Genomic DNA, 26,259 nt, shown 5'->3' on the forward strand with positions numbered 1-26,259 from the left:
GGAGCAAAAAAAAATTTCAAGTTTAATTTTACAGGTGTTACACCCCCCTAATACCCACACAGTTTAGAGCTGTCGCCCTGTTGACAGTCAAAAAAGGTATAGGGCCTACTTTTATTAATTTTCAATAATTTTTCGCCCTTTTACCTTCATAATTATTCTTGCCGCCCCTTAAGGCCCGCCCTTTTTTCTTTTTTTACTCTTTTTGCCGCCCCTTTATCTTCCGCCGCCCCTTCTTTTTTGCCGCCCCCTACTTTTACCCCGGGGGGGCTGGCGCCCCCAAAGCCCCCCCAAATACTCGCATGAGCTTGTTGATCTAGCCATGTTAATTTGGCCCGGGTTTACAAATCAGACTGTTGCTGTTGTGTAGCGTGTTTATTGGTGGCACGGCAACTTGTGTTTACTGTTACCTGTTGTTATGACACGTGAGACAGCCTGCTTGCCAGACCAAAAGCTTGTTTTTGGTTAACATGTGAGATGGCTATTACTTTTTGGAGATAAAGTATAATTTGGGAACCCGTAGTATGTTATATAGATAAGACAAGTGCCATGAATAAATCAGTAATAATTGTAATAAATAAGTAAAAACAAGGTATCACTGCAGTGTGGTCCATCACAGACTCCTCCAGTGCGTGGCCGGATTCCAACTCTGGCAAACCCACCTATAAAACCACTTGCTACTAAATACCTAGCCGCTTGGTCCCGTCACAAGTGGTGGCAGCGGTGGGATTTGTGTTGAGATTAGGAGGAGCGGTGAGTTTAGATGGAGCCAGGAACTGCGGTAGTATGAACGGAGATTAACAAGTCGAGGAAGTTGAGCAAGTAGTAAACCCGAAGTCTTGGAAGACCGTGAATGAGTTGAGAGAGCAAGGTGAAGTAACAATAGAGGATCAGTGAGAGTATTGAGAAATGTCGGGAAGTGATATAGAAATAGATGGAGGTAGCCCTGGATGGAAAGAGAAGTGGGAAGGGGCTCAGCCCAGTGATAGTAATGTGTTGGAGTTATAAAGTCAACAGAGGGCAAGGTTGAATCAGAGCAACGGGAGGAGGCTAATGAAAGTGATTTTGAGAGTGAGTCCGGAAGTGGTTCAGGCGCTGTTAGTGACTCAGATATCTGGCATGAACCTGCTGAAAGATGGCGAAAGGCTGCACTTTCTAAGAATATGATTCGGAAACGAAGGGATAGTACTTTTGAGGAGGAGAAACAGACTCAGAAGAAGAGAGAAGTAGAGCGGTTGCAAAGGAGAGGTAAAAGAAGGACTCGAAAGGTGTCAGAGGAAGAAGAACCTGTGAGGAGTAAAGGGTCAGACCAAAGGTATGGGGAAATGCTTCAACGCCACCAAGCGAATATAGCAGAGTGTGAAGGGCTGGAAGAGGTCATGCGGGAGGAGGAGAAGGAACTCGCGGATTGGCGATGGGGGTTGAAAGTGAAGCGAAGAAGTATTGAGGATGAAAAAAGGGCTTTTGAGGAAGCAGCTCGGGATGACCAAAACCTGGAGATTGCACGCAGGGAAAGGGAAATGGAGGAAAATGCACGGGCAGAACGTAAAATGCAGAAATTTGAGGCTGAAGCTCAAAAGAGGAGACAGGAAATGCAATTTGGAGAGGAGAGAGGAAATGCAAAAGGAGGACCAGGAAATGAAAAGGGAGGAACAGGGGATGTATAGGAGGAAAGAGAAAAGAAAACAGGAGTTACAGATGATGGATCAAGAAGTGCGGTTGATGGAACAAGAAGTGCAAGAGAGAGAGAGAGGAAACCGAGCTCAGGAGAGTCTTAGAGAGCAAAAGAGCATGAGAGAGTGGAACGTGAAATGGCGAGAAAACGCGAACAAACTGCACAAGCACAACGTGATTTTTAATAACATTATGTTAGAAAAAATGTTTTCATTATGCAGTTACTGTCCGTTTTTCCTATTCAGTGCACACACAGCGCTCCAATTGATGATTGACCTTTAGCTCACTCACTGTACTTTAGGTATAAGCAATAGACTAGTTAGTGGGCTGGAGGGAAAACCCTTCACCCAATAATAGCCATAGAGGCTCACATGTGAATTATAATGTTCATCCTTAAGGGGTACTACACCCTCGATAAATTTGTGTCTATTTTTGCATTTTTCTCAAAAACTAATAACACAGTGGTAACAAAAGTTATGTATATTATAGGGGCAAGGAATCCAATTACTACACTGAAATTACAGTGACTCAAGACAAGCGGTTTGTTATTTATGATCAGAAATAAGGTACCGCTAGGATGTACCTCGTTTCCTATCATATATACTGAACTGCTTGTCTTGAGTCACTGAAATTTCAGTGTAGTAATTGGATTCCTTGCCCTAATAATATACATAACTTTTGTTACCAGTGTGTAATTAATTTTTGAGAAAAATGCAAAAATAGTCACAAATTTACCACATGGGTGTAGTACCCCCTTAACATACTACAATTTGAAGTAAAAAATGTCACGGGAAAGCTGTTGTCGAGCTGTTTTTCCGAAGAGAGTCTTCCAAAATTTCATAACAGTCGGACGTGTAATTTTAATGGCAAATTGTGCTCAACAGCTGACTCGAGATAGCTCCAACTTCGAGCGAGCACCATCGTGTGATCGGTTTGATCAATTTTCGCCATAGAAGCTGTAAAAAACTTCAATTCTTTCCCTTTATGGTCATCTAAAAATGATTAAAATGCGATTTTGGGAAGATTGTTGTCGAGCCCTCCCAAATATGGAGTTCTGACTGCCCGATAGGGAGCTAAAAAATGGAAAAACTTTTTCCAAACCGTGTTAAGTCTAAAACGACATGTTTCTCATTTACTTGTGTGATACGATCACAATAAATGTGCACAAGTTTGACATGAGTTGTACCATCAACATGGCTGGATAACAATATGCAGACTTTTGTTCTCATTTCGGAAACAAAGGCCACGCTCAGTATTGTAAATGTGCGTTTGCTTTGTAATGGTGCATCCAACTGAAATTATAATACATTACATTACATTACATTACATTACATTACATTACATTACATTACATACAAGGCATTTATAGGGCGCCATTTCATAAAGATCACGGCGCCAAGATGGAACACAAAATATTTGAAAGGCAAAATAAAACAGCAAAACTGAAACAAAGCCACCAGATTATTGTGGGAACAGGAAGGTTTTAAGACCTTTTTTGAATCTTGGCAGAGAAACAGCAGTACGGAGTTCAGATGGAAGTGAGTTCCAGAGTGCAGGTGCGGTGAGAGAAAACTCTTGTCGAAAGCTGATTGCAGGCCTTTAGGGTTGAATTTTGGTACAGAGAGACGTGTAGTGTCTGTTGCAGAACGCAAGCCGAGACGAGTTTGGTTGTACAATGAAATTGATTCAATGAGATAATTTGGTCCATATCCATGCAGACATTTGAACACATAGAGCATGATCTTATATAAAATTCTCTGCTTCACAGGGAGCCAATGAAGTTCTTGCAAATACTGGCTGGCATGGTCATACTTAGAAGCAGAGAAAATTAATTTTGCACTCCAGTTCTGCAAGCGTTGTAATTTCATGATGTAAGTTGCATTAGTTCCTGCTAATAGTACATTCCCATAGTCTAGACGTGACAGCACAAGAGATCGAACAACATGGGGTGCATGTTTCATTATCAAGAAAACGACGGATCCGAGTAATATTGCGTATAAAGTGATATGTGATGTTCTTTGACAGTGAAGTTATCTGCGGCAACATACTCATAACATCATCAAAGATAACGCCCAGGTTTCTGACACTAGTGGAGGGGTCAATGTGAAGGCATATATCAGGCATCTGGCGTTTGAAGTGAGGTGATGATATAACCAAGAATTCCGTTTTGTCGTTGTTTAATTTCAAGAAATTAAATGTCATCCATGTTCTGATTTCTTTGATACAAGATGTTATTGATGACAAAGCGGTTTCAATTGATGATGGGTTAGATGGCTCAAAACTACAGAAAATCTGTATATCGTCCGCGTACATGTGGTATGAAAGCGAGTGGTTTTTGATGATCCTGCCTATTGGAATTGTTACACTGTGAAACCTCGGGGGCCCAAAATTGAGCCCTGAGGTAGTCCATAGTCCATGGTCTTTGCCATTGAGTAGACACCATCAATCACAACAGTTGTTGTTCTACCAGTAAAATAGGACCTCAACCAGTCCAGAGCAATCCCAGTCACCTGAAATAATACCTATTTCACCACAGCACATTGCGATATCGCACAGGAAATCAGAAACATATGTTTATGGATTTAACCAGGGATATGAGACACATCCCTGATTTAACATACTTGAGCTGTTTTGAATGAGGGTTATCTTGGTGTAATGGGGTTTAAGTCCTGCAAAGGTCGTGGTGAATTCTGCTGTAGACATGACTGCATAATGTCTGGATGTTATTATTAAAGACGTTTTCTGTAAAACTTTTTGTGTTTGCTGGCGCACTTTTTTCACAATGTCTGGGTTTTTTGAGTGGGTGGAAAGGGTGGGTGTTACAAATTTGTAAAGTTTCCCCCACTTGAAACCCAATTAATGTCCTCCCCAAGTTCGAGTTTTTAGCGCTAGCAGGGAAAAGCATGGTAAGTGCGGCTAGTGCCACCTACGTCAGTCGTACTTCGAACCCTGACATTTGGGCGCTCTGTGCATGCGAATTGGACCAGAATTAGACCATGTAGACGGTGCCGTGCATATTACAAGACTGAGTCACCTACATGCAAGAGTTTGATCTACTTCACTGCATCTATCATTGCCGGTATCGGTATAATATCATCATCATCGCTCGTCACTGGATGTATTAGACTGATGGGAACAAGATGAAGACATTCTACATATCATGCCTTTTCCTGTGTGCTCTTGTCTCTTTTGGTAAGATGATTTTATATGTTAGCAAAATGTTACCAGGAAACGAATATAAGCTATAATATATAATTAATATACCCACCTTTTGTTTTGTGCACTGAGCTAGCTGAGCTGATTGCATGATCATCATCATCATTTCATCATGCTTTAATATACGGAAATCTTGCAAAGCTTCAGTCCGTCCCGAATAGAAAAGGGAATTTTGCGATGAAAATATGCTAAAGGAAATTGAAATTACTATGAATCGAGTAGGCTACTTTTTGGTGACAGAATAAGTTTATGCATGGTAAACTACACAACGCGGGAAGCTATAGTGAAATATGGTCCAAAGGTGAAATAATCGGATCTATGTCTATGATTTTAACTCAGTATAGGATGGAAATTTCGGAATACGGGGCAAATGATAGCACATAGAGTGTAGCCTAAATGATCGAAAAGGATAAAAGTAACGGTACCCGGGATTTTTTAGTAATTCTCGACGGTGAAACTTTTTTCACGATATCTTGAAAGTAATGGTCACGCATTTAATATGATGTATTGTATACTATAACCATATAGAACATATTATTACTTTTAAGTGGCCTCCCTGGGGATGGAAATCAGGTAGACTTACAAGAATCGTCTGAAATTACATTATCATTGTAAGGGTACCTAGGGTACAACGTACTTGACTTTTACCGCGCCATATAATACGGTGACTGTAAAAGTGTTTAAAATCTATATATAACCCCCCAGCAAACACAAAAACGTTTTAAAAACGTTTTAAATAAGTTATATTTTGGCTTTTGGTTTCGGTAAAAAACGTTTTAATAACATTAAAATGTCGGGTTATATAAAGGTCATGAAAACGTTTTAAAACGTTTGATATGAAAACACACTACAACAATATTTTTAAAATGTTTTCAAAATGTTATTGTAAACTATTTTTGCAAACAATTTTTCCAAATGTTCTTAAAATTTATTTTTCAAAACGTTTTAATAACATTTAAATGTCGGGTTATATAAAGGTCATGAAAACGTTTTTAAAACGTTATTGCAAATATTTTGGGCAAACATTTTTGCAAAATATTTTGTCTACCCCAAAATAACATTTTGTTTAGAATGTTTTGTATCAAGTTTTCAAAAATGTTTTTGGAACGTTATAAAAACGTTTTATACCCTTTATATAACCCGACATTTAAACGTTTTCTATAAAACATTTTGTGTTTGCTGAGCAGTTGATTATCAAGAAATGTTTTTTAATGTTATGAAAACGTTTTATACCCTTAATATACCCTTTATATAACCCGACATTGAAACGTTTTCTAACAACCTTTTATAACCTTTTGCAAATGATGTTGAAAACGTTTTGTGTTTGCTGGGCCAGCCTATATTATTAACAAACCAAAAGTCCGATTACGCCCTAACCACTCCCCGATCCAAACGTAAGTGTGAAATGTTGTAAATTCCAACCCAAAATATCAACGTTGATTGACCAATAGAAAAACAGACGTGGAAAATTATCATAGCCTGTACTGATACAAGTAGTCCTACTCATGCAGGGCATATTGGATGGCCTCGGTGAAAGTTATTTGCCCATTATTTGCAAGACCAGACTATCCTTCCCTCAGGGTGTTTTTCTGGATGATTTTCAATGGGAGGCTTTTATACTAGACTGTGCCACAGTCGATTTTTGCTGAACCATGAAATGGTATCAGCCTACATGGATATTAGTGTATGTTACTTAATACTAACTTATACTTACTGAGCAACCTTTTGGTCTGAATTGGACATATCTCAAAATGTCACGAAGGTATGACCACCTGAGCGGTGTCAAATGAAAGAGGAAAAAAGTAAAGAATATAATAAAAAATGTTTCCCCACCCGGGGTGACACTCATCATAAGACCCGGGTCAATATTCATATGGTCCTTTTCATATCTCGAAATAACAAACAGAGGAAGAACGGTGACTTAAAAGATCAGATGTGAAAATCAATCAATTTGTACACAAATTAATACAAATCACAGTTTTATGCTTATAGTAGGCCCTATGGATAATGCACAAGTGGACTACGGAGTCTATAGTTTTATCATGTTATACTATAGTTTTTACCAACCTAAATCATTGTCGAAAAGGAATATAGCGACTCCATCGAACTTTTGTTATGTTTCTCGTCGATCAGAGATCAGGAAAGTGTAAAGTGAGTGTCACTTCACTGATCAGATCGAGAAAAGTTTTTATATTAATTTGCATCGGGCAAGTGAGAAAAATAGTGTAAATAGAATAAATTAAAATGCAAGCAACTCCTGTTTTTTCAGAACCATGAACAAAGGATTTTTGATTCATATTTTCGGACTGTTTCAATTTTATCATGTTATGTGCATGTGGTTTTACGTGTCGTTAGGTATTTATATCGATTTTATGAGTAATAGTAGATTTTTGTTCGCCGTGGATTGCTGTATTACTAGTATATTAATTAAATTGCGTGATATCCCGCAGACAGGGTGATCATGCAATACCAGGTGCAATACCGTATTATGCTTGAATATTCAAATTCTTACAAACAAACAAAATTGAGCATATTTAATTAAAAAGTGTAAAGTGGTCCCACAAGTTCGCCCTACTATAGGGCCGTTTAAAGGCCCTTTCAGTGATTTCACAGGAACATTTAAAAAATGGAAATTTGTCAGAGTTGCTTAGAAATAAAGAATAAGTCTACAGAATTTCATTAAACCACTTTTCCCTGAATACATCGACAAATTAGTCAAAAACAGAAGTTTTAGAGAGGTTTTCTACTTCAACTCAGATCGACTCGAGAAAATCGAGATTTTCGTACAGTGCGCCACCAATCGACTGGAAAAACTTCCTAGTCCAGTGTTTCTAACACGGGGGAAGTAGAGTCTAAATTGATTTAAAACAGACGCTTAAAGTTTGTAGTAGAAAACAAAATAAGCAATTAAAGGTCACCGAGGCAAACTAACGGTCAATTCAAATATGAAAAACAGTTAAAATTGTGTATTTTGTTTAAAATAGTAGCTACTGATGTAATAAGTAGTAGAAACAATACGCAACGCGTGTTGGTACGTGGAGAGTGACTTTTTGTACTGTCAGTATCAAAAGTCCAGAATCATGCAAATGCTTTATTTTGTCTAAAATACACGGCTTTCGACCGAACCACTAGCAGGCTATGTTAGCACATCTATGCCAATTACAAAGGTACCAAAATCTGAATTTTGATGATTTTTACGATCGTCCGGATGAGCAAATCACTGAATGGGCCGCTAAAACCCACTAACCGCTCCGCCCGAATAGCAGTCACAGAGTAGCAGTTCTCTGGATATAGCCAGGTTTTATGATATAGCATGGTTTTGGATTCACCACAGTCAAAAGGCCCTATACTAGTATAGGGCTACTTCAAATAAAGGATTCTTTACTTGCTATAATTTAATAAATTTTCAGAAATTTAATTTTTATTGAAATAATATAATTCGCACGAAGAACTTTCAACATTGATCTCAACTTTCCTGCATGAGTGTATATTGGCAAACATGGAATGGGACAACTAGAAGTGTTACATCATGGGCTAGCATCCTCTTTTTATTACATTTGTCAGTAGATATTCATGAAAAAAGCTTATTCCCAACATTTCAGTTGATTCCGATTTTGCGTTTGCGAGTTATTCATGATTATAGGCTAATCATGCTCATAGGCCGCTGTTGTAATTTCGTTCTGGTATACCAGAACAAAATTCAAATTTGACGATATTTTTGCTAAACGAATTAATCTGCAAGACATTTTTGGTACATAAACATTGCGTAGCCAGAGGTTTCCAATGGTATAAAAATCTCAACTTTTTTTTAGAAAAGTTGGGGATGAGGCTGTGGATCACGAAATGCCCTTTTAAGGATCCAATGAGAAATTCACACAAGTTGGTATAGACAAATAAAATGGGCACACCATTTCTGTAAGCACATTATTGTATTTCCTTTTTTTATATGAGGCCTATATTTTGAAAATTGTGGTACAGCCCCAATCTGTCATTTTATTGGAATACCCTGTTTAACCTCTTCACAATCATTGAAATTATTTGCTGGGTATGTGACCGCACCCATCAATAACTATGTAACCATAGAAATGCATGTGTTTGCATGCAGGTGTACCAGATGCCCCCAGACCAGAGGTGAAATGTCAAATCGCCCCCTCCCCTATTTTGAGCAGAGAGGTCAGTAACCGAGATGAACGACCTGTAAATGAAAGTCCGACTTCATGATGTTCATCACAAATGTTTTAAATTTTTTTACTCATAGACTCTTTTTCGAATAGAGTGCTCAATCCCAATAAAGGGAGAGCATATAAAAATTCAAAGAGCAGACCTTCCAGAATAGACACGTCGTCGACTGACAATTGCCTTTTTAGGCATGAAATTTATTTATTTATTTATTTATTTATTTATTTATTTATTTATTTATTTATTTATTTATTTATTTATTTATTTATTTATTTATTTATTTATTTATTTATTTATTTATTTATTTATTTATTTATTTATTTATTTATTTATTTTATTTATAAAGAAAATTTGCAAAACCATGAGAAGGGTGAAAGGCTAAACTGGTCTTAAATCGTGTGTGTAAATCGTTCCCGCCTATAAAGCATAATATCATTAAGGAATCGGATAGCAACGTTTGCACAGTATTTTTTGTTCTGGTAAATTTCAAAAATATCAATTTGTCGTGACTGGTAAATTTCAAAAATATCATTTGCCATAAAATGTATATTATATCGCGAATTTAAAAAAAAATCACAATTAGGCTATATGATATCAGAAGGACATTCTTCGTATTCAAAATGCAATTCGATATGTCTGATGTGCTCTCAGATCCCACAAAAATACGTGAAAACGCTGCTATCCGAGCCCTTATTCAGCTGTTAAAACATACCCAAGTATCTTGAGCACGGTAAAACTTATGCTTGATCAGTTTATAAACCCTGCACACGCGCATAATATGCATTGAGGGGTCGAATAGGGCGAATATGTGATTATATTCAGGTATTTAAGATGCTCTTTATTCACCCCAAAATTTTTCAGATCTATCAGACTTGTTTATGTTTATGACTAGCCTGCCAACATGTACATTTGAAATTGACATGAAATGCATAGAGCATCTTCATGTATCATGTATGTAGCCTATTTATATAGCGTCCATTTTTGGAGTTCAACTTCACTTCAGTATCAATCCCCAAATCATATTATAGCCACTGCTGACGAATGCCCAAAATAATAGCCGTTGGCTACAATAAATATGGATAAATAAAAATAGAAGTAATTTAATTTTACAGTGGATTTAAAGGTCTAGGAAAAAATAATACTTATTAATTTCCCACATTTATTTGCTTACTTCATATTCAAGTACAGGTTCAAGTATCTCCCTGCTCGAAAAGTACGACACATCGTCATTACCATAAATGCATGAATGGATGAGTCACGCATTAAACATGTTAAAGGGGGAAGGCATGAAAGCATGCTGTAATTTGAAATAAAGCGAATCTAAAAGGACAGAATTATGCCCCCTATTTTGTATAATTCTAATGATGATAACATATCAATTTGTAAGCGCTCTTTATAAGCAAAGTCATTGTTCATTGAATGACAAAACAGGCGAAACTAGTAACTTTTCGCACAGGATTGGCAATTTAAAGAGAATTGGTCATTGCTCATTGAAATGAAGCTAGTATATGGACAATATAAGTGTGCACCTTCATTGAATGACGTAAAATCTGAAAAATATTGTAAGGATCACTTTGGGGTATGAACGTTTGGACAGTATTTATTGTGGGACATTTAGAGCACATCATACATATCGAATTGCATTCTGAATACGAAGAATATCTTTCTGATATCAAATAATTTTGATTTTTTGAAATTTGCAATGTATACATGATGTAATACACATTTTAAGGCAAATGATTAAAAATTGATATTTTTGAAATTTTTTCCCAAAAAACACACACAAAATTAGGTCTTTTGGGAAAAAATCAATATCTTCAATATGAAAGGTCAAAATTTTCAATTGATCGTCGGCTTTTCCTCCCAGCTACATACACTTTAAGAATATTTCATTCGATTTATAAAATTTACTTTGAGGACTGTTATATATCAAAGATGTGAAAAATATCAAATTTTAATAATTTGTCATAAAATTTGTATTATAGCGTGTATTTCACAAAATGAAAATTATTTGATATCAGAAAGACATTCTTCGTATTCAGAATGCAATTCGACATGTCTGATGTGCTCTCATGTCCCACAAAAATACTGTCGAAACGCTCAAAACGCTCATTCCAGATAGCAAAGTCATTGTTCATTGAATTTACAATCGTATGACAAAACAGGCGAAATTAGTAACAAAATTTGCATTTTAGAGAATTGGTCATTGCTCATTGAAATGAAGCTAGTATATGGACAATATAAGTGTGCTCCTTCATTGAATGACATAAAATCTGAAAAATATTGTAAGGATCACTTGAGGTTTTGACTTTTAAAACCTACATTTTCATTTGACCAAATCGTGCCTGAATAGGTCGTTATCAACAGATTTACCACATTCGCCTTGCTATAAACTTTGATTGCGTTATCTGTTGACGTAATAAAAAAACGTTTTGGGGAAGTGTTAGCTTTCGTTCGATATAAAAAAAATTCTGATTGGATGAAGGGTATCACTTAAGGTTTTGACAAAAACCAATCGCAGATGCCTATTTTCCACTAGTCACCGGCTAGAAGCTCACACAGCTCTTATGATGCTATGCACTCAATCGTGTAGTGTAAACAAAGACTGTGTAAAGACAATTCGCTGCTTGCTTGGAAGCTCTTGGACGAAATTGTGTACTCAGGTGTATGATCATGAAGATCGAGGTGGAAACTGTGCATATGCGTTTATAGTAGAATCGTTTTGTAGCCAACCCTTTCCATAATAATAATATTTATATGTTTCAGAAATTTGACCAGCGAAGTGAAAAGGGAGCGATGAATTTAATTGGTTTTTTTTATCACGGTTTTCAGCTTCTGTTACCCAGTTTTATCAGTGGGTCAGCCTGTGAGTAGTTTATCAGGTTCAAAAAGATGTCCATTGACTGTCACATGACGCATACTTTCATATAGTAGTGCTCCTCCCCTCCGAGCTATTTACTGAACGACTCGACTATCTATAGCTTTTACTTTTTAGATGGATTTATGAGCTTTTATGTTATGTTGCTACCATCTTAAAACGATCAATTCCTGCATTAATTTTACGTAAATTGAAAACATCAAACCATCAAGCATCCACGCACAGTAATAATATTTCAGATGAATATGTCCAAGGAAACCAATCATTGGTATGTTTATGGCATGAAGATGGTTTACTAGTATGCCATTGGCATAAATTATTCAATATCGCATTTCTACGTGACATATTAAAATTGTTGGTCAGAGATTGAAAATTGGACATTCGTTAAATTACTATATTAGACCGGGTATTAGACCGAATTTCGTGTCTGCATCGATCACGTTGCATGGAGTAACTGGACACAATTTTTTGACATTAAAACATTTGAATGTCCAAAACTGTGTCAAATTACTCCAGGACACGTAATCGATGCAAAACTTTTTTTTTATAGATCGAAATTCCGTTAAATTCGGCGTAGATAACGAATGTCCAAAAATTTGATGTTTTTTAGTCAATTAGAAAAAAATGTTTTTATAGATCGAAATTGTGCACGTGCCCCCCGCCCCCGTGCCCTTATGACGCTACGCCACTGAGGGAAAGTTGAGATCAAGGTTGAAAGTTCTTCGTGCGAATTATATTATTGCAATAAAATTGCAAAGTCGTGCGAATGATTGCAATAAAATGAAATTCTGAAAATTTATTAAATTATAGCAAGTAAAGAAACCTTTACTTGAGTTGTAGGAGCAGCTTACACTTTTTAATTAAATATGCTCAATTTTGTTTGCAAGAATTTGAATATACAAGCATACTAAATACGGTATTGCACCTGATATTGCATGATCACCATGTCTGCAGGATATCATCATGTTAACAAATCACGCAATTAAATTAATATAATACAGCAATCCACGGCGAACAATCTATAAATTTACTACTCATTAAATTGATATAAATCGATAAATACCTAACGACACGTAAAACCACTTAACATGATACAATTTTCATCGCAAAATATGCTAATTAAGTATATCTAATTTTGCATAATTTACGCGTAACAAGCAAAATACCATTTTCTCGGAGGCTAGGGTCGCACGTTCCCAAACTTGGTGGGTGGGTTTATCTTGACCCCAGACAGAACAAGTTTGTATTGGTTAGTGGGTCAAGGTCACCCTAGGTCATCCAGGGGTCCTCTGAGCAAAAACTGCCGCATGGGCATGAAACTGGGTGGGTACAGTCAACATTTTGACCCAAATTTTGGAAGGTAATTTTTGGGTCATCCAGGGTCACCCAGGGGTCATCTGAGGTCAAATGACTAAAAACTGTCGTATGGGCATGAAACTTGCTGGGTACAGTCAACATTTAGAGCCAAAATTTTGGAAGGTCTTTTCAATTCAATTCAATTCAATTTTATTAAAAAATAACCTCGTGGTCCTAAGGCCAAATTACGTATTTTTTTTACATGGTATAAAAGGTACAAAATCAATACATGCTTTTAAAATCAAAATACAACAGGAATAGAAAAAACATTTAATAATAAAGTAAATATTTAAAACAAATATTGCACAAGAATCAAGCACTGATATTGCCACAACACACCAAACTTATTTAAAATTATTCATGCCGCAAAAAACTCAAATTAGAAATCCTCACTCACTCATTTATATAACTCAAGCACTTACTACTTACAGGCAAAGAGCAACATACAAAATTACTCTCACAATCATTGAAGCAACAATACATGGGCACTCCTAAAATACACACACCCCAACATACTCACATGCACAGAAACATTACACTCACTTCCCATCAGCCTCTCTGGAACATGAATATATATTGCACTTTAAAAACTGCTAAACACTTAGAAATACACATTAAATACAAGGAAAAAAATATATATCCTGAAAACAAACTTAAAAGGAAAAATTTTAAATAAAACCAAAATTATTACTCAAAAGCCAAGGAAACAGGAGCAATTTAAGTGAAAGCGGCCAAAAAAAAGCACCTTTTAGTTAGCATTCAAAAGATTCACAAAATAAGGCACAGGGCTTTGCTGAAAACGGTTTGTTTTTGAAGCCAATTGAGAAATATTTTTGCTATTTCTCAAGTTTCTACCATGGATGGCAAATCTGGTGGGCGGCAATAAATGATTTGTTCTTTCATTGTCACCAAGGCTTTTGGCAAATTTAAGGCAGTGATCATCCCTTCTTTCTTGCAAAGGTCTTTCATTTTGAGGTCATCTGGAGTCACCCAGGGGTCCTCTGAGGTCAAATTACTAAAAACTGTCGTATGGGCATGGAACTTATTGGGTACAGTCAACATTTATAGAGACAAATTTTTAGAAGGTAATTTCGGGGTCACCAAGGTCACACAGGGGTCAACTGAGGTCAAATTACAAAAACTGTCTTATGGGGATGAAACTTAGTGGGTAAAGTCATCATTTAAAGCCAAATTTTTGAAAGGTCATTTTGGGGTCATCCGAGGTCATCCAGGGGTCAGCTGAGGTCAAATTACTAAAAACTATCGTATGGGCATGAAACTTGGTGGGTACAGTCACCATCAGCCAGGTAATCGTGCCTAGCCGAGAACCGCAAATTCATTTGCTTCTACCAAAAGTAATCGCAAAAGCAGGCGGTCGCGAAAGCAGGCGAGACTCGTGGTTCGAGAACCGCCTTTTTGGATATGTTGTTCAGGAGTTCTTATGGTGCTATGCACTTAACCCGTGTGTGTAAACACTAGACTGTGTAGAGACAATGCACTCACTTGCTTGGACGAAATTGTGTGCTCAGGTGTATCGAGGTGGAAACTGCTATGCATATAGATGCGTTTATAAGAGCATCGTTTTGTAGCCAAACCCAGAGTCAAACCTTTCCATATGGATCTTTCTCTGGAGGTGCAAACGCCTGAACTACAGAACCGCAAGATCCATGGAAGTATATGCGATTACCGCAGTAATAGAGACGTTGCGATTTCCAAACGTAGACATCGGACGTATGTTGATCTATCCACTCTCCTGTATCGAAGCGAGGTCACGTATTTAGCTGTTTTTGAATATATTCCACGTGCGAAATCAACGTAGATACATCGTTGAAAATGCACAAAATTTGTCCATTTCACAATATGTTAAAGACAGTCAAAGATAATGAACATACGATGTGTTAAAAATGAACTAAATTTAAACGCAATATTCATACGCAGTCTCTTTGAGGTATAGGACTTTTTATTTTTTCGGAGGAGAGCAGGTATGGCAACTACTTGATAATATTTCTACATGTTCATACTACATACTCTGAAAATTTTAGAAAATTCCCACGAGTCCGTTTTTTTAAATCACATTTTGTTCCTAAAATGGGGTTATAGCGCCCTCAACGGCACTCTCTCCATAGGGCTACATGTAAAGACCAGTTATAGACAAATAGCCCTAAAATAAAACGGACTCGTGCGAATTTCCTCAAATTTTGCATATGATGTAGATTTAACATCTGGAATGTAATGCAAGTGATGCCGTTGCTGCTCTTCTAAATTCATTTTTAAAATGTCCGCCCCAGACCAAGGTGATTGCCCATTGAAATGTGTGTGATACTTTGCGTACAAAAAATGACATTGCGATTTCCCGGTTTGGATTCCAACGTATAGAATAAAACGCAGATGCTACGTTGAAATATGCTGATTTTACCTCATGTCTAAGTCCATGCAACTCTCCCAATTTTCAGGACGAAAAAGTCTCATTTTGAAAGTAAAGTCATGATGTATGGATGTAGTGATCTTTAATCTACTAAAATATATGTTTTTGGGCAACTATAATATTTGGGGAGCACAAAAAAACAACTAAGTTTAATCAGCATGTTAAGTCAAAATTTTAGTCAAAATCAAAAGCGGCCTGTTTGAATTAGGCAGAGACTCAGCTTACTGTTATTTTTCAATCACTATGCCCTCTATCGACCTAGATTAGATTAGATCAAATATTATAGTCTTTATTCTAGCTGACTCGTTCTTCGTGACGAATGAGCACAATCCAGTTTGGAACCGAGACTAGCAATATTTAACACCGTATTAACGTACGTAAAAACGTACGTTCCACGTGCTGCGTTTGGAACATCGCAATTTCTCTAATATGTATTAATGCATGATGTTCTCTTTTTTCTTTTCTTTATCAGTTTACTCACTGGAGTGCTACCGATGTAAGGACTGTATACCCGGGGCGATTTCATTCCTAAACGACGTTGACAAGTGTTCTGATAAATTCTTTGGTGCTGATAAGGCCAAGTGCTACAAGAGCGTCCAAGAGAATGGAAGTATGTTAATTCAATGACAAATCATGTGAATCAGCCCTAGAAACACAAGAAACTATAATGAGAAATAGATAAATCCATTAAACATTTTCAAATGAATTCTTAGTTATTACAGATTTTTTTCACATGGTGTTTTTTTTTTCCTTTTATTGACGCCCATCACCATAACAATTTGATTCAGAGGATTCCTTTTGGCTCTCACCCAAAGATCCAAAAATCGTACATTCGTACTCTCAGCCAGTGTGACTCCATAATTATGTTTTATATTTTGCTCTCATTTTGCTCTACATGCACCTCTCCATTAGGCCTATATATTGAAATGAGCCCCTGGAGTTAATATAACGGTAAAAAGAAGCAGTGCTCACAAAACTTCATTGCATCTGTAATCTGTATAACAACTATTTCTGGTGTTTTCTCCTTTTTTTTCCCCAACTCAAAATCTATAGATGTCAACCGTGGATGCACAACCAGTTCCAATTGTCTAATCCAAGAAATAGACAAGTGTTCTAACCCAGAGGAAACGGGGTGTTACATCTGCTGCGGGAAAGATAAATGCAACTCTGGTTCGGCTGTCACATCTGGCATTGCCATCTGCATTGCAAGCCTTTTCTTCTTCCTTGTTCTCATGTAAAGAGAGAGAGATGAGCAATATCATTACTGTGCCAAGCAATTCGGATGCAAACAGGGATGTTATTACATGAAGTTTTTTTTACGTCTAACTTTTACCTATAATAATAATACAGACTGCAGTGATACATGATGTTAAAATCCATACATGCGGCCTTCTCATGACATATTCAAATATGTTCAAAACTGGGATCAGGCGATAATTTGATGAGTTTTGTTACAAGCAGAATTTTGTTGAAAACATTTCTTTTCTTTATGGGAAAGTGCATCCGAATGTTTTTCCCTATAAGGATCGAATCAGGGGAAAACGAAGCGTTTTATTGCGAAGGCTTGATTTAAAGGACACTTTTAATTTTGTGAGAAATAACTTGACGGGTCCAAATGAAAATGATTTGGAACAAAACTCGTTAAAAAAATGAACTGAACCCATCAAAGCTTTTTTGTTCGATGTTCTTCCAAGTGTTTTGTAAATTCTTTAAGTGTTCACAAATTTGTTGTACAATATGCTGTATAGAAATGATACAAATTGTTTCAACCCCTGTAAAAAGGCAGTAGATATTAAATTTTAACTCTAATTTTGTTTGATAACTAAAAAAACAAGTTTGTTTCCTGTAACCCATGTAAGCCGTGCATGCGCATTTCGGTTTTGGGAGTAATTTAACCGCACTTCGGTTTTTTGTGGCATTGTTTAATTACAAGCAATATTAAACCACTATGAAAATCAATCTATAATTTACCTTAAACTATATAAATTTACTATGCACTGGTTTGACAATAAATATAAGTAATCTCCTGAGGAAGGATTGAGGTGAATGTTAACCACATATCCTATTCCTTCCTGTCTGTAAAAATACATGAGTTGTCAGATCACCTATAAGAAACAAATTAATTATTGTCATCTCATCAAAAACAAAACGTTTTTAAAATGTTTTGAACGGTTTGGGTTTTGGCTTTTGGCTTTGGTAAAAAACTTTTAATAACATTAAATGTCAGGTTATATGAAGGTGATAAAAACAATTTTTAAACGGTCTGTATGAAAACACACTATAACAACATTTTTACAATGTTGTTAAAATGTTATTGTAAAATATTTTTTGCAAACATTTCGTCAACACTTAAATAATATTATATAAGAATATTTTGCAGTAAGTTTCAAAAATGGTTTTTTGAGTGTTATATAAAAACTTTTTATACCTTTTATATATACCCTATTACATAAGCCCGACATTTAATGGTTTTTGACAACCTTTTCTACCCTTTTGTGAATAACGTCAAAAAAGTTTCGTGTTTGCTGGGAAGGTTGCTGTTTTTATTCCTAAACATTATAATCAATTAATTAGAATTTTGTATCGTTATGCGCAAGTTTGGTTAAAATTCAAATGATTTTGTGTATGGGCATATCGCTGTATAAACGCTTTTTCCATTTCAAATGTTGTTTGACTATTGACTTGAAATCCATTGTTATTGTTTTCCTAAATATGTTGTACAAAATGTTGAGTAATGGGTAAACCTACAAACATTATATAGGCCTATATGAGCAATCAGAAGTTTGTTTTCCATGTTTTAATTTGAACCATTAAACTAAAGAAATCATGTAGAGCAGTTAAAATGATCCGATGGTCAATGGTATAATTGCACGTGTAGGACTACTTGCGTCGTTGTTAAAAAATGATTAAAAGTTGCTCGTCGAGGTGAATTTACCATGTAAACATGCTATGGGACTTGCCAACCAAAAATCGAAAGTAAGACACTGGATGTATGCAATACGAAAAACTTGTATTGGACGACATATCTACGACGTTTTTGTCGCTATTTGTTTTCAAGAATGCAAAGCAACCGAAACTTTTAAACCGGATCAATTAATAACATTCCATTTCATTTATTTTTTCTAAATTCGTATAGACTTAAATAGTGCCAACTAATATAGTTGTTATGCCCCTACTATACTAGTTATATTTTTAATGTAAACTCCATGACCACGTAATTGACGACCAATTCTTTTATATAGCAGAAAACGTTTCAGAATATAGCTAAAAGTGATAAGGAAATCAATCGTATTAAGTTAGATCCTTTTACAGACGTAGGTCCGATTTCTGGAAGCTGGGCTAGTCGTGAGTCTTCCTATAAGCCTGCAAACTAACCCTACCAATGTATTTTTTGTGGGACCTGAGAGCACATCAAGCACAACAAATTGCATTCTTAATACGAGGAACAGTGCCGCCGCGCCGAGAGCCATTACGGGCCCGGGGGATAAAATGAACGCCCGTTGCCCCATATTTTCGGGCTCCCTGAGGTTCTTTTTTCTTTGCTTTTATGGGCCCATTAAAGTATGTATCTTTATTTTTACGGGCCCCTAGGATCCCGGGCCCGGGGGCAACGCACCCCCTTAATCCCCTTGTCGGCGGCACTGAGGAATGTCCTTCTGATATCAAATAATTTTGATTCCTTGAAATTCGCGATATAATACATATTTTATGGCAAAATTTAATTCTTTGAAATTTTGACATTTAACAGCCCTCGAAGTTAACTAATGATGTATACTTAAAGTGTATGTAGCTGGGAGGAAATGCCGACCACTTGATTTGAAATTTTGGACCTTTTGTATTGAAGATATACATTTTCCCCAAAAAAACCTAAAAAACATCAATTATTTATATTTTTCCATGAAATTTGTATTTATATTGCGAATTTCAAAAAATCAAAATTATTTGATATCAGATGGATATTCCGCTTATTCAGAATGTAATTTGGTGTGTCTGATATGCTCTCAGGTCCCACAAAATATTGTGCAAACGCTGCTATTCATCCCCTTAAGTTCCAGTTATGTCAAGGGACCTATATGCGCCATTAGGCGAATCTTTTCTGTATATCCATGTGTATAATGTAGCCTAGATATAAATTTAATAAACATGTGTATTTCATAAGTATAACAAATTAGGTTTCGTATTTATTTGATTTACAATAAAGTGTTTGTTTGACACAATTGTCTTTATTTTTCATTTTTAATTAGTCTATGGAAGAAAAGTTCTTGCGTTATACTGAACATGCTGAATCATTGTTTTTTGTTTTGTTTTGTTTATGTTCTTGATACAAGAGCCGTTTTAAATTATTGTCAGCTTCTTCATTTTAACATTTCTTTACAGCTTTAATGCATTCTTCTATTGGCTAATATTTTACTAAGCGCGTAGCCAATTATAGCCGTTTTGCTCCGGGATTTTGCGTACTGAATCCTCAGATTTTGCGTACTGAATCATCATCTAAACTCATCCCAAAAAGAAAGTATCCAGTTTGATTTTATTCCATAAGTCACAGATGTGGCCATAAATCAAAACCTACTAAAAGTATGTTACAGATAAATTTATTCCGCACAGTTTGATACCTCATGTGTTCAAATCAACGCAGAATTGATGACACAGTGACCATTTGAATGCAATCACCTCCATTTAAAAAGTTGCAGTAATTCCTATTGATTTGGTCCTGCTACTCAATTATGGGCAGCGATAGATCAAGGGCGCATCAGACGTCTCACTGAGAGCATGCTCCGCAGCTGTCTGGCAGTCATTGATGCAGCAGGAGAAGATGTAAAGAGTGAAGGGCAAAACATTAAGGAAGGAGTAAAAGAGTATCTGTATTCAATAAAACACATGAAGTGAAGTCAAACAGTCTTCATTCGTCTCTGTTATTGGGTACCTTTGTGACTAATCTTGAGAAGCAGGAAAACCACACCAATAGGAATTACTGCAACTTTTAAAATTGAGGTCGTTGCGTTTAAAAGGTCGCTGTGTAATCAATTCCGCATCGATTTGGACAAATGAGGTATCAAACTGTGTGGAATAAATTTATCTGTAACATACTTTTGGTAGGTCTTGATTTAAGACCCCATCTTTGACTTATGAGCCAAAATCAAACTGGATACTTTCTTTTTGGGATGAGTTTATATAGAACGCGTTTAGATAATGTTTTTTGGAACATTATTATTTGCATGTTTTTTACTCTGCTTGCTATCTTCTGTAGATAGCATTTAGGGCCTACAAAGAAAATAATTAATACCTCTATTTTTTCTTTATGTTTAGTGATTTTTTTAATGATTATTATTTTGACTGTCTACCGAAGATAGCAATTACGGCTGGTTTAAATAAGACAAAAAGTAATTTCTTGCGTACTGAATCATCATTGTTTTTTGTTTTGTTTTTATTTCTTATTTTTTCCTTCATGTTCTTGATAAGCTCTTCTATACAAGAGCCGTTTTAAATTTTGGTCAGTTTCTTCATTTTAATATTTCTTTATAGCTTTGCATTCGGCCTATTGGCTGTTTTTTCCAAGCGCGCAGCCAATTATAGTCGTTTTGCCCCGGGATTTTGCGCACTGAATCCTCAGATTTTGCGTCATCATCTAGAACGCGTGTTAGGCAATGTTTTTTGGAACATTATTATTTTGCATGTTTTTTACTCTGCTTGCTATCTTCTGTAGATAGCATTTAGGGCCTACAAAGAAAATAATTAATACCTCTATTTTTTTCTTCGTACTAAATCATCATTGTTTTTTTGTATTGTTTTGTTTTTGTTTGTTATTTTATTTCCTTCATGTTCTTGATAATCTCTAGATCTCTTCTATAGGCCTACAAGAGCCGTTTAAAATTGTGGTCGGCTTCTTCATTTTAACATTTCTTTATAGCTTTGCATTCGGCCTATTGGGTTTTTTTTTCTAAGGGGCGGCATATTATAGCCGTTTTGCCCCGGGATTTTGCGTACGGAATCCTCAGATTTTGCGTACTGAATCATCATCATCTAGAACGCGTGTTAGGCAATGTTTTTGGAACATTATTATTTTGCATGTTTTTTGCTCTGCTTGCTATCTTCTGTAGATAGCAAATAGGGCCTACAAAGAAAATAATTAATACCTCTATTTTTTTTCTTTATGTTCTTGATAATCTCTTCTATACAAGAGCCGTTTAAAATTGTGGTCGGCTTCTTCATTTTAACATTTCTTTATAGCTTTGCATTCGGCCTATTGGGTTTTTTTTCTAGGCGAGCGGCCAATTATAGCCGGTTTGCCCCGGGATTTTGCGCACTGAATCCTCAGATTTTGCGTACTGAATTTTTCACTGTTTTTTGTTTTGTTTTGTTTTGTTTTTGTTTGTTTGTTTGTTTGTTTGCTTCATGTTCCAGATTATCTCTGCTATATAAGTACCGTTTTAAATTATGGTCAGCTTCTTCATTTTAACATTTCTTTATAGCTTTGCATTCGGGCTATTGGCTTTTTTTTCTTCTTAGCTCGCGGCCAATTATAGCCGTTTTGCCCCGGGATTATGCGCACTGAATCATCACCATCTTGAACGCGTGTTAGGCGATGTTTTTTAGAACATTATTATTTTGCATGTTTTTTGCTCTGCTTGCTATCTTCTGTAGATATCATTTAGGGCCTACAAAGAAAATAATTAATACCTCTATTTTTTCTTTATGTTTAGTGATTTTTAATGATTATTATTTTGACTATCTACGGAAGATAGCAATTACGGCGGGTTTAAATAAGACAAAAAATAATTTCTTTCGTACTAAATCATCTTCTATACAATTTAGATTATGGTCAGCTTCTTCATTTTCCAATTATAGCCGGTTTGGCCCGGGATTTTGCGTACTGAAAGCCTTAGATTTTGCGTGCTGAATCATCATCATCTCGCGTGTTAGGCAATGTTTTTTGGAACATTATTATTTTACATGCTTTTTGCTTTGCTTGCTATCTTCTGTAGATAGCATTTAGAGCCTACAAAGAAAATAATTTTAACATTTCTTTATAGCTTTGCATTCGGGCTATTGGCTTTTTTTTTCTTAGCGCGCGGCCAATTATAGCCGTTTTGCCCCGGGATTTTGCGCACTGAATCCTCAGATTTTGCGTACTGAATCATCCTCTATAGAACGCGTGTTAGACAATGTTTTTGGAACATTTTTATTTTGCATGTTTTTTTTTTTTGCTTTGCTTGGCTTGCTATCTTCTGTAGATAGAATTTAGGGCCTACAAAGAAAATAATTAATGCCTCTATTTTTTTTCTTTATGTTTAATGACTTTTTTTAATGATTATTATTTTGACTATCTACCGGAGGTTTAAATAAGACAGAAAGTAACTTCTTGCGTGCTGAATCATCAATGTTTTTTGTTTTGTTTTGTTTTTTTGTTTGTTTGTTTTGTTTTTCTTATTTTTTTCCTTCATGTTCCTGATTATCTCTGACTATATAAATGCCGTTTTAAATTTTGGTCAGCTTCTTCATTTTAGCATTTCTTTATAGCTTTGCATTCGGGCTATTGGCTATTTTTTTCTTAGCGCTTGGCCAATTATAGCCGTTTTGCCCCGGGATTTTGCGTACTGAATCCTCAGATTTTGCGTACTGAATCATCGTCTAGAACGCGTTTAGACAATGGTTTTTGGAACATTATTATTTTGCATGTTTTCTGCTTTGCTTGCTATCTTCTGCAGACATGGTAGATAGCATTTAGGGCCTATACTTTTCTTTCTTATTTTTTCCTTCATGTTCCTGGTAATCTCTGCTATATAAGTGTCGTTTTAAATTTTGGTCAGCTTCTTCATTTTAGCATTTCTTTATAGCTTTGCATTCGGGCTATTGGCTATTTTTTTTCTTTGCGCGCGGCCAATTATAGCCGTTTTGCCCCGGGATTTTGCGTACTGAATCCTCAGATTTTGCGTACTGAATCATCATCTAGAACGCGTGTTAGACAATGTTTTTCGGAACATTCTTATTTTGCATGTTTTGTTTTTTGTTTTGTTTTTGCTTTGCTTGCTATATCTACTGTAGATAGCATTTAGGGCCTATAAAGAAAATAATAAATAACTCTATTTTTTTCTTTATGTTTAGTGATTTTTTTAATGATTATTATTTTGACTATCTACCAAAGATAGCAATTACGGTGGGTTTAAATAAAACAAAAATTGTCACAGCGCATCTTTTGATACCAATTTCAAGGTTGTCACTCACTCCCATCAGGTGCAATCGTTTTAGATTATGGTCAGCTTCTTCATGATTGTTGGCGCCCTCTACGGAGGCGCCAAAATATAGGCATGACTTTGTGAAAAGCTTCTAATTTCACTCTTGCTAGATTGACTTCGCAATTGTTTTGCTAAAATTATGCCCAGCTCAGAAATAAAACCACAATTTGCTTGGATTTTATTTTATTATTGTTTTCTGATATGCACAGGATAAAATGGTGAGCGTATATTCTTTGTTTAAAATACAAAATTAGGATTTATAAAAACACCAAATAAATCCTGACCTTTGTATGGGTTCAACCAGTTTACCGTGTGCCTTAGAACCCGATAGATGGTGACATTGACCATACACTAGGATCCACAACATGCTCATCTATCATGGGAACAGTTCTTAAGCCCTACCCTAATACATTTGTACTGCCATCATTTGAAAATTTGGGTACACAAACTCATACTCTGCAACTTGAGGTCAAATTTTGCACTATGATTATGTAATTGAGGTTATTGGACTATGCCATTGGGATGAGACTCTTGTGGTCCATAGTGATAAGATCAATTAACGAGGCTTCTTAAACTGATGGCTTTTGTTTGCTAATTACCATAGAATCTATATAGCGGTTATTGCCAAAGTTGCAATATGGTGGCACAATTGGGCGGCAAACTGTATGCAAACAACACAGCATATTAATTATACATGTTCTACATTGTTGTATTTTAAAACACTGAATACCAAAATTGACGTTATTGCCATGATTGGATCATGGAGGTAGTATAGTACTACAACTCTGCCGGAAATTCGTTGCCACACCAGGGCCACACCAGCACGTTCTGGTGTTAAAAGCACGCAATCGAAGCTAAATATGTGATAGTTCCGTATATTATTTTGTATAATAGTTGCAAATGCACATTCAGATTACACTCGCCCCTTCCCCACCCCCCATTTTCCAATGTTGGGAGACTGTAATGTAGAAATGATGACGATTTTGTCCAAATCAACATTGTAATAGGGGAGCGGGGAAGGATGTAGGCCAATTAACGCTCAGGTGTGGCAACATTTTTCGCCAAGGTTGTAGCTACTACCTCCATGATTGGATTAAGTAAATAACTAAATCCTGTTATCTACCCAGCAATGTTTGCTTATCTTAATAATTGTAACAAACTGTAGTGTACCGGTACTAAATAAGACAGAAAAGGCAAACAGACAGAAATTTAGAGTGTTAAATTAGAGAGTTGACAGGAAGTTGTAAGAGCTTAAGAGTTAAATTGTTATGGATAATTATGATTGGTGCAAGGGCGAAAATGTTGAATGTCAGATCAAAGTCATCCGAGGTGAATTAAGTGATCAATCACAAATTGTTACAGGTCATTTGAGGTGGACTAAGTTTATATTTGGATTGTCAGAACACCTTCCCCAATCAGACACATTTCTCTTGCATTTGATCATCTTCTACTCTTCCCTAGAAAAATCATTATAATACCAAATGTACACACCATGGTTTGGTATATGGCTTTCCTTCCCGTACCCAGAGCCCCGTCTGTTTCCTTGGACCCCGTCTGTTTCCTTGGACCATGGAATTCACCATATCACGTCCAAGTTCAGATTGGGCGCCACATTCCTTTTTTAAAAGAATTTTTATTTATTAAGGAACACAGTTGTCACGATTAAGTTCTTGTTTATCTATTTCATGTTTTCATATATGAAGAGTTTTGTTTCCAAAAGGCGCTAAATCCAATAGCTGCTTTGTGTCATATTTTTATGGTACATTTTAACATTTTAAAAGTTTAAATGACATTTAACGATTGGAATGGATATGATTGTAACTCTAAAACTATTTTCAAACTATTTTCAAAATCATTTTGTCCCCTAAAAATTCTCCAATGCAAAGTTTTAAAATGGCTGCCATTGGATTTAGCTCCTTTTGGAACAAAAATAATTATTTTCTTTTATATTTATTGTTTTCGTCTTCGCACGTGGGAGGTTAAAGAGATTTGCAATTATTTTTTAAAAGATAACCAAAGAATTGTTATAACTATTCTAGTGGTCCAATGTTATTAGATTGGCTACTCTTAGGAATATCTGCAATAGAATTTTACATAAAGCAGCGTTTGGATTTAGCGCCTTTTGGAAACAAACTCTTCATTATGTTGTTGTTTGGTTTCATAGTTCATTGCTCGAACTCTTCTTGTGCTTATTTTTTTTTTGCGGATTTGTGCGCATTACAAATTCATTATTATTATTATTTAGTATTAGTACAATATATGCTTCAGATAGTCTTACATATTTTAAAACCTGGCTGTAT

General features: G+C 35.9%; 1 protein-coding gene across 1 annotated transcript; it reads left to right on the plus strand.

Moving 5' to 3' along the window:
* The first annotated feature begins 4,698 nt into the window (after window positions 1–4,698).
* Window positions 4,699–19,942, plus strand: LOC140154996 (uncharacterized). Its single transcript, XM_072177665.1, has 3 exons — window positions 4,699–4,863; window positions 16,198–16,335; window positions 16,779–19,942. The coding sequence occupies exons 1-3, from the start codon at window positions 4,812–4,814 to the stop codon at window positions 16,961–16,963; spliced, it is 375 nt and encodes a 124-aa protein (XP_072033766.1). The 5' UTR covers window positions 4,699–4,811; the 3' UTR covers window positions 16,964–19,942.
* Window positions 19,943–26,259: the final 6,317 nt, after the last annotated feature.

The sequence above is a fragment of the Amphiura filiformis genome, chromosome 6, assembly GCF_039555335.1.
Source record: "Amphiura filiformis chromosome 6, Afil_fr2py, whole genome shotgun sequence".
In the NCBI taxonomy this organism is placed as follows: Eukaryota; Metazoa; Echinodermata; class Ophiuroidea; order Amphilepidida; family Amphiuridae; genus Amphiura; species Amphiura filiformis.

Coding starts and splice junctions, on each gene's coding strand:
- LOC140154996 (XM_072177665.1), top strand. CDS start 4,812: ATGAAGACATTCTACATATCATGCCTTTTCCTGTGTGCTCTTGTCTCT. Junction 4,864..16,197: donor GTGTGCTCTTGTCTCTTTTG/GTAAGATGATTT, acceptor TTTCTTTATCAG/TTTACTCACTGGAGTGCTAC. Junction 16,336..16,778: donor GAGCGTCCAAGAGAATGGAA/GTATGTTAATTC, acceptor CAAAATCTATAG/ATGTCAACCGTGGATGCACA.